General features: G+C 41.8%; 1 protein-coding gene across 3 annotated transcripts in view; it reads left to right on the top strand.

The window, feature by feature from the left end:
- Positions 1-13,410, top strand: part of LOC108704217 — a 59,023-nt gene that overhangs the window by 12,548 nt on the left and 33,065 nt on the right. For all 3 annotated transcript variants that reach the window (XM_041578914.1, XM_041578915.1, XM_041578913.1), the window contains exons 2-3: positions 12,315-12,644; positions 12,863-13,162. In XM_041578914.1, the coding sequence (XP_041434848.1) occupies positions 12,315-12,644; positions 12,863-13,162 (630 nt within the window). The remainder of the gene's footprint in view (positions 1-12,314; positions 12,645-12,862; positions 13,163-13,410) is intronic.

The following is a 13,410-nucleotide window of genomic DNA, read 5'->3' on the forward strand; positions in this document are numbered from 1 at the left end:
GTTCCTGCCTTCCATGAGTGAGGAGCTACTCTAAGGGTTAGGAAAGAAATAAAGCAGCTTTGTGGACTACAAGTCCCTGGTGAGTTCAGTGAGTATCTGCTAAAGATTGTCCTCAGTGGTTGTTCCAGCTCCATACAGGCCCAGCAGGGAGGTCTCACAGGGATTCAGCCATTATCACAGCAATTGGAGTCAGAATATGCAGCTTCTGTCCCAACAGATTTGTAGTTTTTAAATGCCTTTCTCTTCTTTCATATTAACTTTTTTACTTTTATATTAAGCCACACAGGATGATGCTTAGAACTTCTACATTTACTCCTTAAAGGAATAAATTGAGAAGAGTAATGATTTAACAACCATTTCTGTTCTGTGTTTTTAGCTGAAAACCTAATGCCCCAATCAATACTCTGTAGGGCAGCCCTCAAGGCACTAAAATTAGCTTTTCCAAAATTCCTGGTTTTTGTTGCCCCAGTATATATTAGTTTTTTGCACCAGACATTAAATGATATAACATTATGGTCACTATTACCCAGGGGTTCAATGACTTGCACATTTGCTATAAGTTCTGGCTCATTAGAGATCACTAGATCCAGAATAGCATTTTTTCTGGTTGGCTCCTCAACAACCTGTGCTAAAAAATTGTCGTGCAATAAGTTTATAAACTTGTTCCCATTAACTGATCTGGCAGTACTGTTGCTCCAGTCAATATCTGGCTAATTAAAATCCCCCATTATCATTACTTTACCCAAACTAGCAGCCTTTTCTATTTGCATTTGCCTTCTCCTCGTCACTTACATTAGGGGGTCTATAGCGACACCTACAATTAATTTGCTGGACTCTTTACAATTGGTGAAGAACTCCACCCATAAGACTTCTGCCCCCTCATTTTCTAACATAACCTCCTCCTTTATGTTAGATTTAAATCCTGCCTAACATACAGACATACCCCTCCTCCTTTTCTATTGCCTCTGTCCCTCCGAAACAAAGTATAGCCACTGATATTAACTGCCCAGTCATGTGACTCATTCAGCCATGTTTCAGCCAATCACATCATATTTTCCCTCCAGCACCAGCACCTCCAGTTCTCCCATTTTACCAGTCAGACTCGTTGCATTTGCAAACATACATTTAATACTGGCACCATATTGAACATATGACATGTGCTCCTCCCTATCCTTAACCCCCAGCCAAATCTCCTCCCCCATTTTCCCTTTCTTTGCCCACTATCTCATCTAACCTGATATTAAATCATTACTGTTCTCAATTTATTCCCTTAAGGACTAAACGTAGAAGCTCTAAGAATCATCCTGTGTGGCTTAATACAGAAGTAAAGAAGTTAATAGGAAAGAAGAGAAAGGCATTTAAAAACTACAAATCTGTAGGGACAGAAGCTGCATTTAATAAATATAAACACTGTAATAAATGTTGTAAATCAGCAATCCGAAGGCAAAGAAAGGAAACGAGGAGCACATTGTGGCTGAGGCTAAGGCTAACCCCAAAAAGTTGTTTTAATATATTAATAGTAAAAAGATGCAGGTTGAGTGTGTTGCTCCATTAAATAATGGTACCAGTATGGTTGTAACAGATACAGAAAAGGCAAATGTGTTAAATCAGTTCTTTTCTTCAGTGTATACAATAGAGGAGTGTGAGTTCCCAGGCTCACTTCATAGCTACACTGATGGCTCAGCTCAATCTAGTCAGTGGCTGACTCAGGATATGATTCATAAAGCTTTAAAGAGGACATTTCATATAACCTTCATATTCAGATATATTACTCATCCTTCCTCAAAACATGTAATGATGCAGAAAGAAAAATGTTTTGAAAGGATTTTACCTCCTTGAACTCTCATTATAACAGAGCTGCATAGAGAACCTCTCTGTTCAGTGTCTAGGCTGAAATCAAGAGTGGGCGTGTCTGTTCATTCTCTCACAGGAAGTGGTCACAGCACTGACTGACAGGCTGAACTCCTGAGCTGTAGCAGCCAAACTCCTCCCCTCCCCTCTCACCCTCTGTCCTGTGTGTTTCCAGCCTGTACATAACTGTCTTATGCTGCTGCCTGATCATTCACTTGTATCAATATACCTTAAATGCTCAACATAAAGCAATATATGTGAAGGTTAATACAAACTGTAATGGTAATCTAATAGTAATATTTTCTTGTATTTAAAGTACTACAGTATGCTCCTGTGTTCCATAGTAAATAGGCATCAAACACTAATGTACCTGCCCAACTGGACATAATCTATAGTCCATAATATATTGTTATACACTGTGCAACTCCCTGCCTCTATTACATTATAACACTTATACAAACAGTGTCCATTAGTATTTACTGCTATGATATTGCAGAACAGCAGCTGTAGCTTTGTTTTCCTTCATATTGATATATGATCAGGTGCAGGGAGTTGCAAGGGGAAATGCAGCTGTTGTGCAATAATTTATGATCAGGTGCAGGGAGTTGCAAGGGGAAATGCAGCTGTTCTGGAACAATTTATAGGGAAGTGCAGGGAGTTGCAAGGGAATAAATGCATCTGTTCTGGGGTAATTTATGATCAGGTGCAGAGAGTTGCAAGGGGAAATGCAGCTGTTATGGAACAATTTATAATCAAGTGGAGGGAGTTGCAAGGTAAAATGCAGTGGTTGTGGAGCAGTTTATGATCAGGTGCAGGGAGTTGCAAGATAAAATGCAGCTGTTGTGTAACAATTTATGATCAGGTGCAGGGAGTTGCAAGGGGAAATGCAGCTATTGTGGAACAATTTATAGAGAGCTGCAGGGAGTTACAAGGGGAAATGCAGCTGTTATGGGACAATTTATAGGGAGGTGCAGGGAGTTGCAAGGGGAAATGCAGCTGTTATGGAACAATTTATGACCAGGTGCAGGGAGTTGCAAAGGGAAATGCAGCTGTTGTGGAACAATTTATAGGGAGGTGCAGGGAGTTGCAAGGGAATAAATGCAGTTGTTCTAGGATAATTATTGTTCAGGTGCAGGGAGTTGCAAAGGGGAGGGGCTGAGAACAGTTTTCAAGCTAATACAGACGGTTTTTGATGCAAAAGGTATTAAAATAAATATGATTTATTCTATTTTACATTATTTGAAATGGTTTGAAGCATTGTGAAAATTTATGCAGTATGTCCCCTTTAATAAAAATTAAACAAGGCTCCAGGGCCTGATGGCATACACCCCAGGGTTCAAAGAGAGCTTAGTTCAGTTTTAGACCAGCCCTTATTTCTGATTTTCTCAGATTCACTTTCATCTGGTATGGTGCCTATGGATTGGAGAAAAGCTGAAGTTATTCCAATATTTAAAAAGGGATTACGATCTCAGCCTGACAATTATAGGCCAGTAAATCTGACATCTGTGGTGGGCAAATTATTTGAAGGCTTGTTAAGGGATCACATTCAAAATGTTGTCCTAATGAATGTCATTATGAGCAGCAATCAGCATGGCTTTATGAAGGATAGGTCATGTCAGACTAATTTGATTGCTTTTTATGATGTGGTAAGTAAGATGCTGGACAGTGGGGGGGGCAGTAGATGTGATCTATTTGGATTTTGATACTGTGCCCCACAAACGACTGCTTTTTAAACTAAGGTCTGTTGGGCTTAATGAAGTCGTTTGCACATGGATAGGAAACTGGCTACAGGATCGGGTACAGAGGGTGGTTGTTAATGGGACATTCTCTACTTGGAGTAAGGTTCTTAGTGGGGTCCCCCAGGGCTCAGTATTGGGTCCACTTTTATTTAACTTGTTCATTAATGACTTAGGGGAGGGTGTTGTAAGTAATGTATCAGTGTTTGCAGATGAGACAAAACTATCAGCCCAATTAATTCCATCCAGGATGTGGCACTTGCAACAGGATCTTGACTAACTGGCAATCTGGGCAGCTAAGTGGCAAATGAGATTCAATGTTGATAAATGTAAAGTCCTGCACCTGGGATGTAACAATATCCACTTATACCCTTAATGGGACTGCACTAGGCAAATCCATAATGGAGACGGAGCTTGGAGTCCTTGTAGATAATAAACTTGTCTGTAGCAAGTAATGCCAGTCAGCAGCATCAAGGGCAAATAAGGTCTTGACTTGTATTAAATGGGGCAGAGAGTCACAGGAGGAGGGGGTCATTCTTCCACTGTATAGAGCACTATATGATAAATATGTATAAATATATAAGGGGATCATATAATAATCTCTCTAATGATTTATTTACCAGTAGGTCTTTCCAGCTGACACAAGGTCACCCATTCTGATTAGAAGAAAAGAAGTTCCAGCTAAATATTGGGAAGGGGTTTGTTACAGTGAGAGCTGTGAAGATGTGGAATTGTCTCCCTGAATCAGTGGTACAGGCTGATACATTAGATAGGTACAAGGAAGGGTCGGATGCTTTATTCACCAGTAGCTCCTCCCAGCAGACAGGAGGGAGCCAATGAGATTAGAAGAGGGAAATGGGTGTTACAGGGAGAGATGGGAAGTGAATAAGTGGTACAGGCTGATGCATTATATAGGTACAAGGAAGGGTCAGATGCTTTATTCACCAGTAGCTCCTCCCAGCAGACAGGAGGGAGCCAATGAGATTAGAGGAGGGAAAGGGGTGTTACAGGGAGAGCTGGGAAGTGAATCAGTGGTACAGGCTGATACATTAGATAGGTACAAGGAAGGGTCGGATGCTTTATTCACCAGTAGCTCCTCCCAGCAGACAGGAGGGAGCCAATGAGATTAGAGGAGGGAAAGGGGTGTTACAGGGAGAGCTGGGAAGTGAATCAGTGGTACAGGCTGATACATTAGATAGGTACAAGGAAGAGTCGGATGCTTTATTCACCAGTAGCTCCTCCCAGCAGACAGGAGGGAGCCAATGAGATTAGAGGAGGGAAAGGGGTGTTACAGGGAGAGCTGGGAAGTGAATCAGTGGTACAGGCTGATACATTAGATAGGTACAAGGAAGGGTCGGATGCTTTATTCACCAGTAGCTCCTCCCAGCAGACAGGAGGGAGCCAATGAGATTAGAGGAGGGAAAGGGGTGTTACAGGGAGAGCTGGGAAGTGAATCAGTGGTACAGGCTGATACATTAGATAGGTACAAGGAAGGGTCGGATGCTTTATTCACCAGTAGCTCCTCCCAGCAGACAGGAGGGAGCCAATGAGATTAGAGGAGGGAAAGGGGTGTTACAGGGAGAGCTGGGAAGTGAATCAGTGGTACAGGCTGATACATTAGATAGGTACAAGGAAGGGTCGGATGCTTTATTCACCAGTAGCTCCTCCAGCAGACAGGAGGGAGCCAATGAGATTAGAGGAGGGAAAGGGGTGTTACAGGGAGAGCTGGGAAGTGAATCAGGGGTACAGGCTGATACATTAGATAGGTACAAGGAAGGGTCGGATGCTTTATTCACCAGTAGCTCCTCCCAGCAGACAGGAGGGAGCCAATGAGATTAGAGGAGGGAAAGGGTGTTACAGGGAGAGCTGGGAAGTGAATCAGTGGTACAGGCTGATACATTAGATAGGTACAAGGAAGGGTCGGATGCTTTATTCACCAGTAGCTCCTCCCAGCAGACAGGAGGGAGCCAATGAGATTAGAGGAGGGAAAGGGGTGATACAGGGAGAGCTGGGAAGTGAATCAGGGGTACAGGCTGATACATTAGATAGATACAAGGAAGGGTCGGATGCTTTATTCACCAGTAGCTCCTCCCAGCAGACAGGAGGGAGCCAATGAGATTAGAGGAGGGAAAGGGGTGTTACAGGGAGAGCTGGGAAGTGAATCAGTGGTACAGGCTGATACATTAGATAGGTACAAGGAAGGGGTTGGAAAAAAATGCTGTTTGCTACCAGCAGTAAAATAACAACCCCTTATTAACTATTTTTTAAAAATGTCCCCCTTAGAAACTGTAAAGCTAAAACACAAAAAGAAAATAATTGAACTCAATGTATCTATGAGTTTACCCCAAACAGAGAAAAGAAAAAGTTGTTTGTCTCAGTCAGATACTCACAGAACACACAGCAGTCAGTTATTTGCACTTACTCCCTCCTTGCACCCAGCACTCCCAGCATGCACAGCAACACCAACGCCTTAAGGTTTTAACGCTGCTTAACACTTAATTCACATGTGACACTCACTTAGCAGCTCCCACACTCACTTTGAATTTGCAGGTTTCAACATAAGATGGAGAAAACTTCTTTGAAAAACCGTCATAAATAGAAAGTAATTGGGAAGGGGGGCGTGGCTTGCCGGGGAGACGCATGGCTGCTTGAGAGCAGAGCTCTGCGATCAGACTCACCGTTCCAGACGTTTGCACGGTCGGATCATGGGCAAATTACAAAAAATGAAAGCGGATAGGGAGAGGACACCAGCCAAAAAGTCCTCCGCCGGTTCTAGCGATATTGCACCACTTTTTTTGAAAAGGAAAACGGAGCGCTCCCATTCCAAGATGGCGCCCGCAGCTGCAGACTGTGAGGAAGAAGCTGACTCTTATGCTGAACCTTCAGAGCAAGGCAGCGATATTGAAGGTGAGGCAGACCTACGCTCTTATATTGCACATTTACCCTCCAAAAACGATATTAAACAGATGTTAAGGGAGGTTACATCTACTATTAAAGAGGAGTTGCAGGACATTAAAATAGATATATCTGCCTTAGCCTCACGAACGGAGGATATTGAAGCTAATGTATGTAAACAATCCTCTAATCAGAAAGCAATTTTCTCACACATTAAAAAACAAGATACAGTTATCTGTGAGCTCCAGCGACAACTTGAAGATCAAGAAAATAGGAGCAGGAGGAATAATATTAGAGTGAGAGGGATCCCTGAGGAAGTGCAGTCAGAGGGAATTCGCCATGCTTTAATACAGATTTTCAATGGCATCTTAGACAGAGACGCCGTCACTGACACAAAAATTCAGCGAGCCCACAGAGTTCAAAAACCCAAGGCCGCCCCGCTTAATGCTCCGAGAGACATTCTCTGCTGCCTCCATAGCTTCTATATTAAAGAAGAAATTTTGGCAAAGGCAAGGGAGAGTAACAATCTCACCTATGAGGACAAAAGCATTAAATTGTTTCAAGACCTCTCCAGAACAACCCTGTTTAAGCGGAAATCACTTAAACCCCTCACTGACATGCTCCGAGAGAGAAATATCCCTTACAGATGGGGTTACCCCTTCTCACTCACCGCTAACAAAGATGGGAATACGGCCTCCATTCGATACCCAGTTGATATCGACCTGTTTTTCAAAAAGTTCCATTTGCCTACGGTGGATTTACCTGGATGGTTTCCTGATCCTATTCACATCCCCGAACTAGACTTCAACTTACAAGGGGAATGGTCGGAAACTGCGAATCCTAAGAGAACACCAAGAACACCGAGAACCCCTAAAGAGAGAAGAAGATTTACTCAGGACTGAGAGCTGCACTTCCGTTCAGGCAATGGCCGAAGAACACAGCTAAGTTCTGCACTAACAGCAGGGCACTACACAGCTCTCCTTTTTGGACTCATTCCTGGACTATTTCCTGGACTGAATTACCTTTTGCTAAGTATAAAACACTTTTTTCAAATTTGGGTTACCACTAAGTACCCTATTTATTGCTCAAGGATATAGATTTCCTGATCTGTATAAAGGCCCAAATGTTCTAGGTTTACTATGTTCAACTTATGTTTGTGTGAATTATATATCTCCTTTTGTCTACATTTTCCTCCTCTCCCCACTCTCTTCACTCATCAGATATTTTTATTGTAAAAGATTAAGGTTCAAACCTGTTCCACCATATCTTATAACTTACCTTTTCTTTTAGCTGGATCGGCAAAAACGGAGTCGGTCACCTATAGGGTACTACCTTTTGCCGTTATGGTTCTCCACCCCAGGCCAACTACCCCCCAGTTACAGGTGTTTTACACCCTAGCCGCTCTGATTCCAACCCAGCATCGGGGCCTTTACCCCTTTAAGTCTGCTGCGGCTTATTCTTCCCCACACAAATATTTGTACTTCCCCAGTTCTACCTACAACTACCCCCCCCACTTTGGCCCTGACCCCCCTGTTGTTTTCCCATGCAAGCTGACAACGAGTGTAAGCATTTTATTACTGGACTTACTATCTGAACTACAAAATGTCTATGCAAGATAGTTCAAATATAGAATGTACTGTATTATCATTTAATGTTAACGGTATGAACGAACCGGTGAAGAGGGCACAAGTTCTTAGGGAATGTAAACGAAGCAATGCCAGAATTGTTATGTTGCAAGAATCTCACTTTAAGGAAGGCCATCTTCCTAAATTAAACCTTAGTTTATACCCTCATATATATCTTAGTAATAATCCAATCAAAAAAGCACTTGGAGTGATTACTCTAATCCACAAAGACTCTGTGGTGGATAATGAAGGTAGATATATTATCCTAAAATGCAAACTAGCTAGTCAGACCTGTACCCTAGCCAACGTATATGTTCCCAATTCGGGTCAGGCCCAGTACATTAGAAGTTTTTTGAAGGTATTAGAGGATTTCAGTGATGGCATGATTATCTTGGGAGGTGATTTCAATCTGACTCTCAATCCTCACACTGACTCATCCTCTAAAAAGAGTAATACTTCACATGTAAGCCTTAAAGAAGTGAAGCAACAACTAAGAGATATGTCCCTCATTGATATTTGGAAAGTATTGAACCCTTCAAAAAGAGACTTCACTCATTTCTCTAAAACACATAATGTTTATTCAAGAATAGACTATATTTTTATTTCACATCATTGGATTCAGTTTTTTTACTCATGCATATATTAGTACAGCTTTATTATCCGATCATGCACCAGTTATCACAAAATTCTTTATTCCACACACCGTAAAACAAGAGTTTAATTGGAAATTTAATGACTCGATCATTCACAACGCGGATAGGAAGGAAGTTATTAGCGGTTGGATCAAAGAGATAACCGGTCTGAACAAATCCTCTGAGTCAAATCCATCCTTAGTCTGGGAAACCTTGAAGTGCGTTCTCCGGGGTAGGCTTATTTCCTTCGGGAGTAAACTAAAAAAAAGAAAGAAATAGGGAGATTAATAGCCTAATTAAAGAAATAACGGATCTAGAACAGCAGCATAAAGCTACAGTAGAGATAGAAACCCTAGATAACTTGGACAGAAAAAGGTTGCAACTAAAAACTTTCCTGGATTCGAGAGTGAATAAGGCCTACTTATGCTGTAAACAAAAGTTTCACGAGTTTAATGATAAATGCAATAAGCACTTTGCAGGAATACTTAAAAAATTACAACCTCAGTCCCATATTTTTTCGATAAAAGACAAGAATAATACTATTCTGCACAGCACAGAGAGTATAGCGGAAGCGTTCCAACATTATTACCAATCCCTTTACAAATTAAAGAACCTTCCCCCATCTGAGGCTCTTATGGAGAAAATGGATCAATTTATATCACAAGCAAAACTGCCAACTTTATCACAAGAGCAGGCCACCTCCCTAGACGGCCCGTTCACTATTAAAGAAATTGAAGATGGCATTATGTCCTTAAAGAATGGGAAGAGCCCGGGGCCGGATGGCTTCACCGCCCTCTATAATAAAGCCTTTAAAGAGGACCTAGCCCCTCTACTCTTAGAATATTATAATTACATTTCTAATGAGAATTTGTTTTACCCTCAGGCACAAGAAGCACACATTACTGTAATCCAAAAACCAGGGAAGGACCCCCAACAATGTTCTAGTTACAGACCCATCTCATTGATCAACATTGATATGAAAATATATGCTAAAATACTTGGTAATAGAATTAAAAAGTATTTACCAAACTTGATACATCCAGACCAAGCAGGGTTTGTGCCTGGGAGAGAGGGGAAGGACAATACGGCCAAAATTGTTTCCATAGTTAAACATGTACAAGATAAAGGCATTCCTAGGTTACTACTCACTACAGACGCTGAGAAAGCCTTCGATAGAGTGTCTTGGAACTTCTTAGATAAGACCTTGGAGGGGTTTGGATTCGGAGAAAAAATAAGGTATAGAATCATGGCACTTTACAATTGTCCTTCTGCCAGAATAAAGATTAATGGAACCCTCTCTCCTAAGGTACAAATTCTTAATGGTACACGACAGGGCTGCCCACTTTCCCCGATTCTGTTTGTATTGGTTATGGAGACTCTTTTGGCACACATAAGACTATGCCCAGATATATCAGGCCCGTTGATTTCTGGGACTGAATATAAATGTGTGGCATTCGCTGACGATTTGCTTCTATGTGTGACTAAACCTACCATATCTCTCCCTAACATCGTTAGTCTAATGAACAATTTTGGTGAACTTTCAAACTTTAAAGTTAACCTTAATAAGTCGGAGATTCTTAACATAAATATTAGAACCCCCTTAATCAAAGGACTAAAGGACAGTTTTCCTTTCAAGTGGGCCAATCCTTTTATTAAATACCTCGGTGTGAATATTCAAGCCAATTTAGGCAAAGCATATGAGGATAACTATTTACCTTTGATGAGATCTCTCAAAACTTTGCTGGATAATTGGGGTAAGCTTCAACTTTCAATGTTGGGAAGGATACAGGCCGTAAAAATGATTTTCCTCCCTAAACTTCTTTACCTATTCCAGGTACTCCCTATATACCTCCCTAGATCCTTCTTCACCTCACTCAAATCATTGATCATAAAATTTGTATGGAAAGGGAAAAATCCAAGGCTCAAATATGATCTACTTATCTTACCCAAAGATAAAGGTGGACTGAATTTACCAGACCCTTATCTTTATTACTTAGCAACACACCTAACTCGTATATATTCTTGGACCAGGGATAAGAACAAGAAGGCCTGGTGCACTTTGGAACAATCCACGACCCCTATCCCCCTAGTAAATCTCCTCTGGTTAGCTGATAGGGAAGTTCCTAGAGATGTCCTCAATCATCCCTTGATTTCAGCCACTCTCAAAACGTGGCACCGGAATAGAGAGAAATACTGCTTAACTGCATCTCCCTATCTGTTGGCCCCTCTACAAAACAACCCTATGTTTACTCCTGGGATGGAAAAAGGCGCTTTTAGCAGGTGGGGTCATAAAGATGGCAGGGAAACAAGGTTAAGTGACTTCATCAAAAGGAATAAATTAATTTCGCTGGCTGACATACAAAAGTGCTGGGGATCTCACCCTAGGGATCTATGGAACTATAATCAACTGTATGGGTTCATGAAACCTTTACTCTCGGGGGACTGGACTAGACAGTTTACTCCCTGGGAAAAGGTACTTACAACCAATTTGGATAAACCTAGAATGATCTCCTTAACTTATAAGCTTCTACTTAATGCATTCCCTAGAACTGCCCAAGCCTTCCACTCTGGCTGGGAAAAAGAATTACAGGTGAAAATTTCAGAACACCAATGGACTCAAATTTTTAAAACTGTACATAATTCGTCAAGAGCCTCAAAAGCCCCCGAAGCTTTGTACAAATTGACAACTCGGTGGCATTATACACCAGTACGCCTTAAAAAAATGTTTCCATCAAGCTCAGATTTGTGCTGGAGATGTAACTCCGAAGTAGGGTCACACTCTCACATTTGGCTAACTTGCCCTATTTTGAAAAGGTTCTGGAAGGCTATATTGGAAGCTGTTAATAGAGTAACAGGAGAGGAAATTTTACTGGAAAATCGCTCAATGATCCTCCTGAATCTACCAGAGAATCAGGCGGCTAAACCTCTCAGCCCTCTAATATTGCACCTTCTTCAAGCGGCGAAAGCCCTCATACCAGTGAAATGGAAGGACGTCACTCCCCCCACTTTTAAAGAATGGGTCTCTAGGGTTGAGGAGATTAGGAAGTTAGAGGAACTGACATATCTTATACAGAATAATAGCTCTAGATATTGGAAAGTCTGGTCACCCTGGATAATAGATCTCAACCAACTAGTCAAATCAAGTTAGTTCCACTTTCCCTTTCCTCTGTAACCTTGCATTTACAGTTTGGTTCCCTTTCTATTGCTAAACTCTACTAGGCAATGCTCCTGATCCTGGTTCACGGTTCACGGTTTACGAACTCTCACATCCATGATGAAGGAATGACCATGCCTTTATTCCTGGTCCAAAGACAACTCACGTATAGGGTATTATTGTTCTAGATATGACTCGTTTTCTTTGCTTGCTTGATGATTCTGTATGTGACATGACCATATATGCTTGCATTTCCCTCCTCCCCTCCCCTCTTCTTTCTGTACCCCTACCTTCCTCCCCTTTGTTTGAAAATCAATAAACAGAGAATTTACAAAAAAAAAGAAAGTCATTGGGAAAAGTCTTTATTTCGGGTGAACTGTCTGATCCCTCTCCCCTGATGGTTCTGTTCTCTTTATTACAGAATCTGCTCTGGAACTGACAGTCGCTCCCTCCCATAGAGCCACAGTGGGAACAGACACCTCCATCCCCTGCACTTTCCTTGTGGACAGACGATCAGTGGACCCCAAACTTCTCACAATATTGTGGTACTTTCGGGATAAGGAGATTCTCAGGTACCCGGGTACAGAGGGGACCCCAAACTCCAGGTTGTCCCTAAACAAAGACAGGACAAAGGATGGGGTCGCCTCCCTGTCTCTCACTAATGTGCAGATATCAGACGGGGGGCTGTACAAATGTTCTGTGGGTTACGGTTCTGAAAGGAAAGAGAAGGAAGTCCGACTCGATATTCAAGGTGAGAATTTAGTTTTACTATGAAATCTTTGGTCACATTTTATAGAGAATTATATATTTATTATATAAATTTGCTGTAAGTGATGTAGGAACTAAATATATTGTAACAAACAACTTCTAATATGATAAAACTTCCTGCTGCTCCTGCTCCAATCACATCAGATGATACATATTCATTTGTTACATTGATAGAAATCTTTCCTTTGTCTTTCCCTACAGCGCCCCCCAGTATCAATATAACTGACAATGTTGTAATTGAGGATAAGGAGAGCGTCCTGAGTGTCTTCATCACCGGCTTCTACCCCGTGGACATTGATGTTAAGTGGCTCCGAGAGGGGGAGATACTCCCTGGCGGAACTGTGATCACCCCCCAGAGAAATGCAGATGGTACATACCGAGTCAACAGCACACTCACCATTGTACCCACCAAAGAGAACCGGAACCAGACCTTCTACTGGTGGGTCCAACATGGGTCTCTCTCTGTCCCTCTCCAGGAAGGATTCAAGTTGGTATATGGAGGTAATGATGGCCTAGTTATACAAAAAGTACCATTAATAGCATCTATTATTATTACAATAAAGTAACTTATACTGATGGTGAGACCCCCCCATCCTTGAATCACTCATTCCCCCTCTTTTGTTAGGGAATCCCATAACCTGACTGTCCTTACAGTAAAGAACCCCTTCCTATGCTGATGGTAAGATCTCCTTTCCTCCCCACCAATGAATCACTCATTCCCCCTCTCTTGGTAGGGAATCCCATAACCT

Source organism: Xenopus laevis, chromosome 9_10S, assembly GCF_017654675.1.
Source record: "Xenopus laevis strain J_2021 chromosome 9_10S, Xenopus_laevis_v10.1, whole genome shotgun sequence".
NCBI lineage: Eukaryota > Metazoa > Chordata > Amphibia > Anura > Pipidae > Xenopus > Xenopus laevis.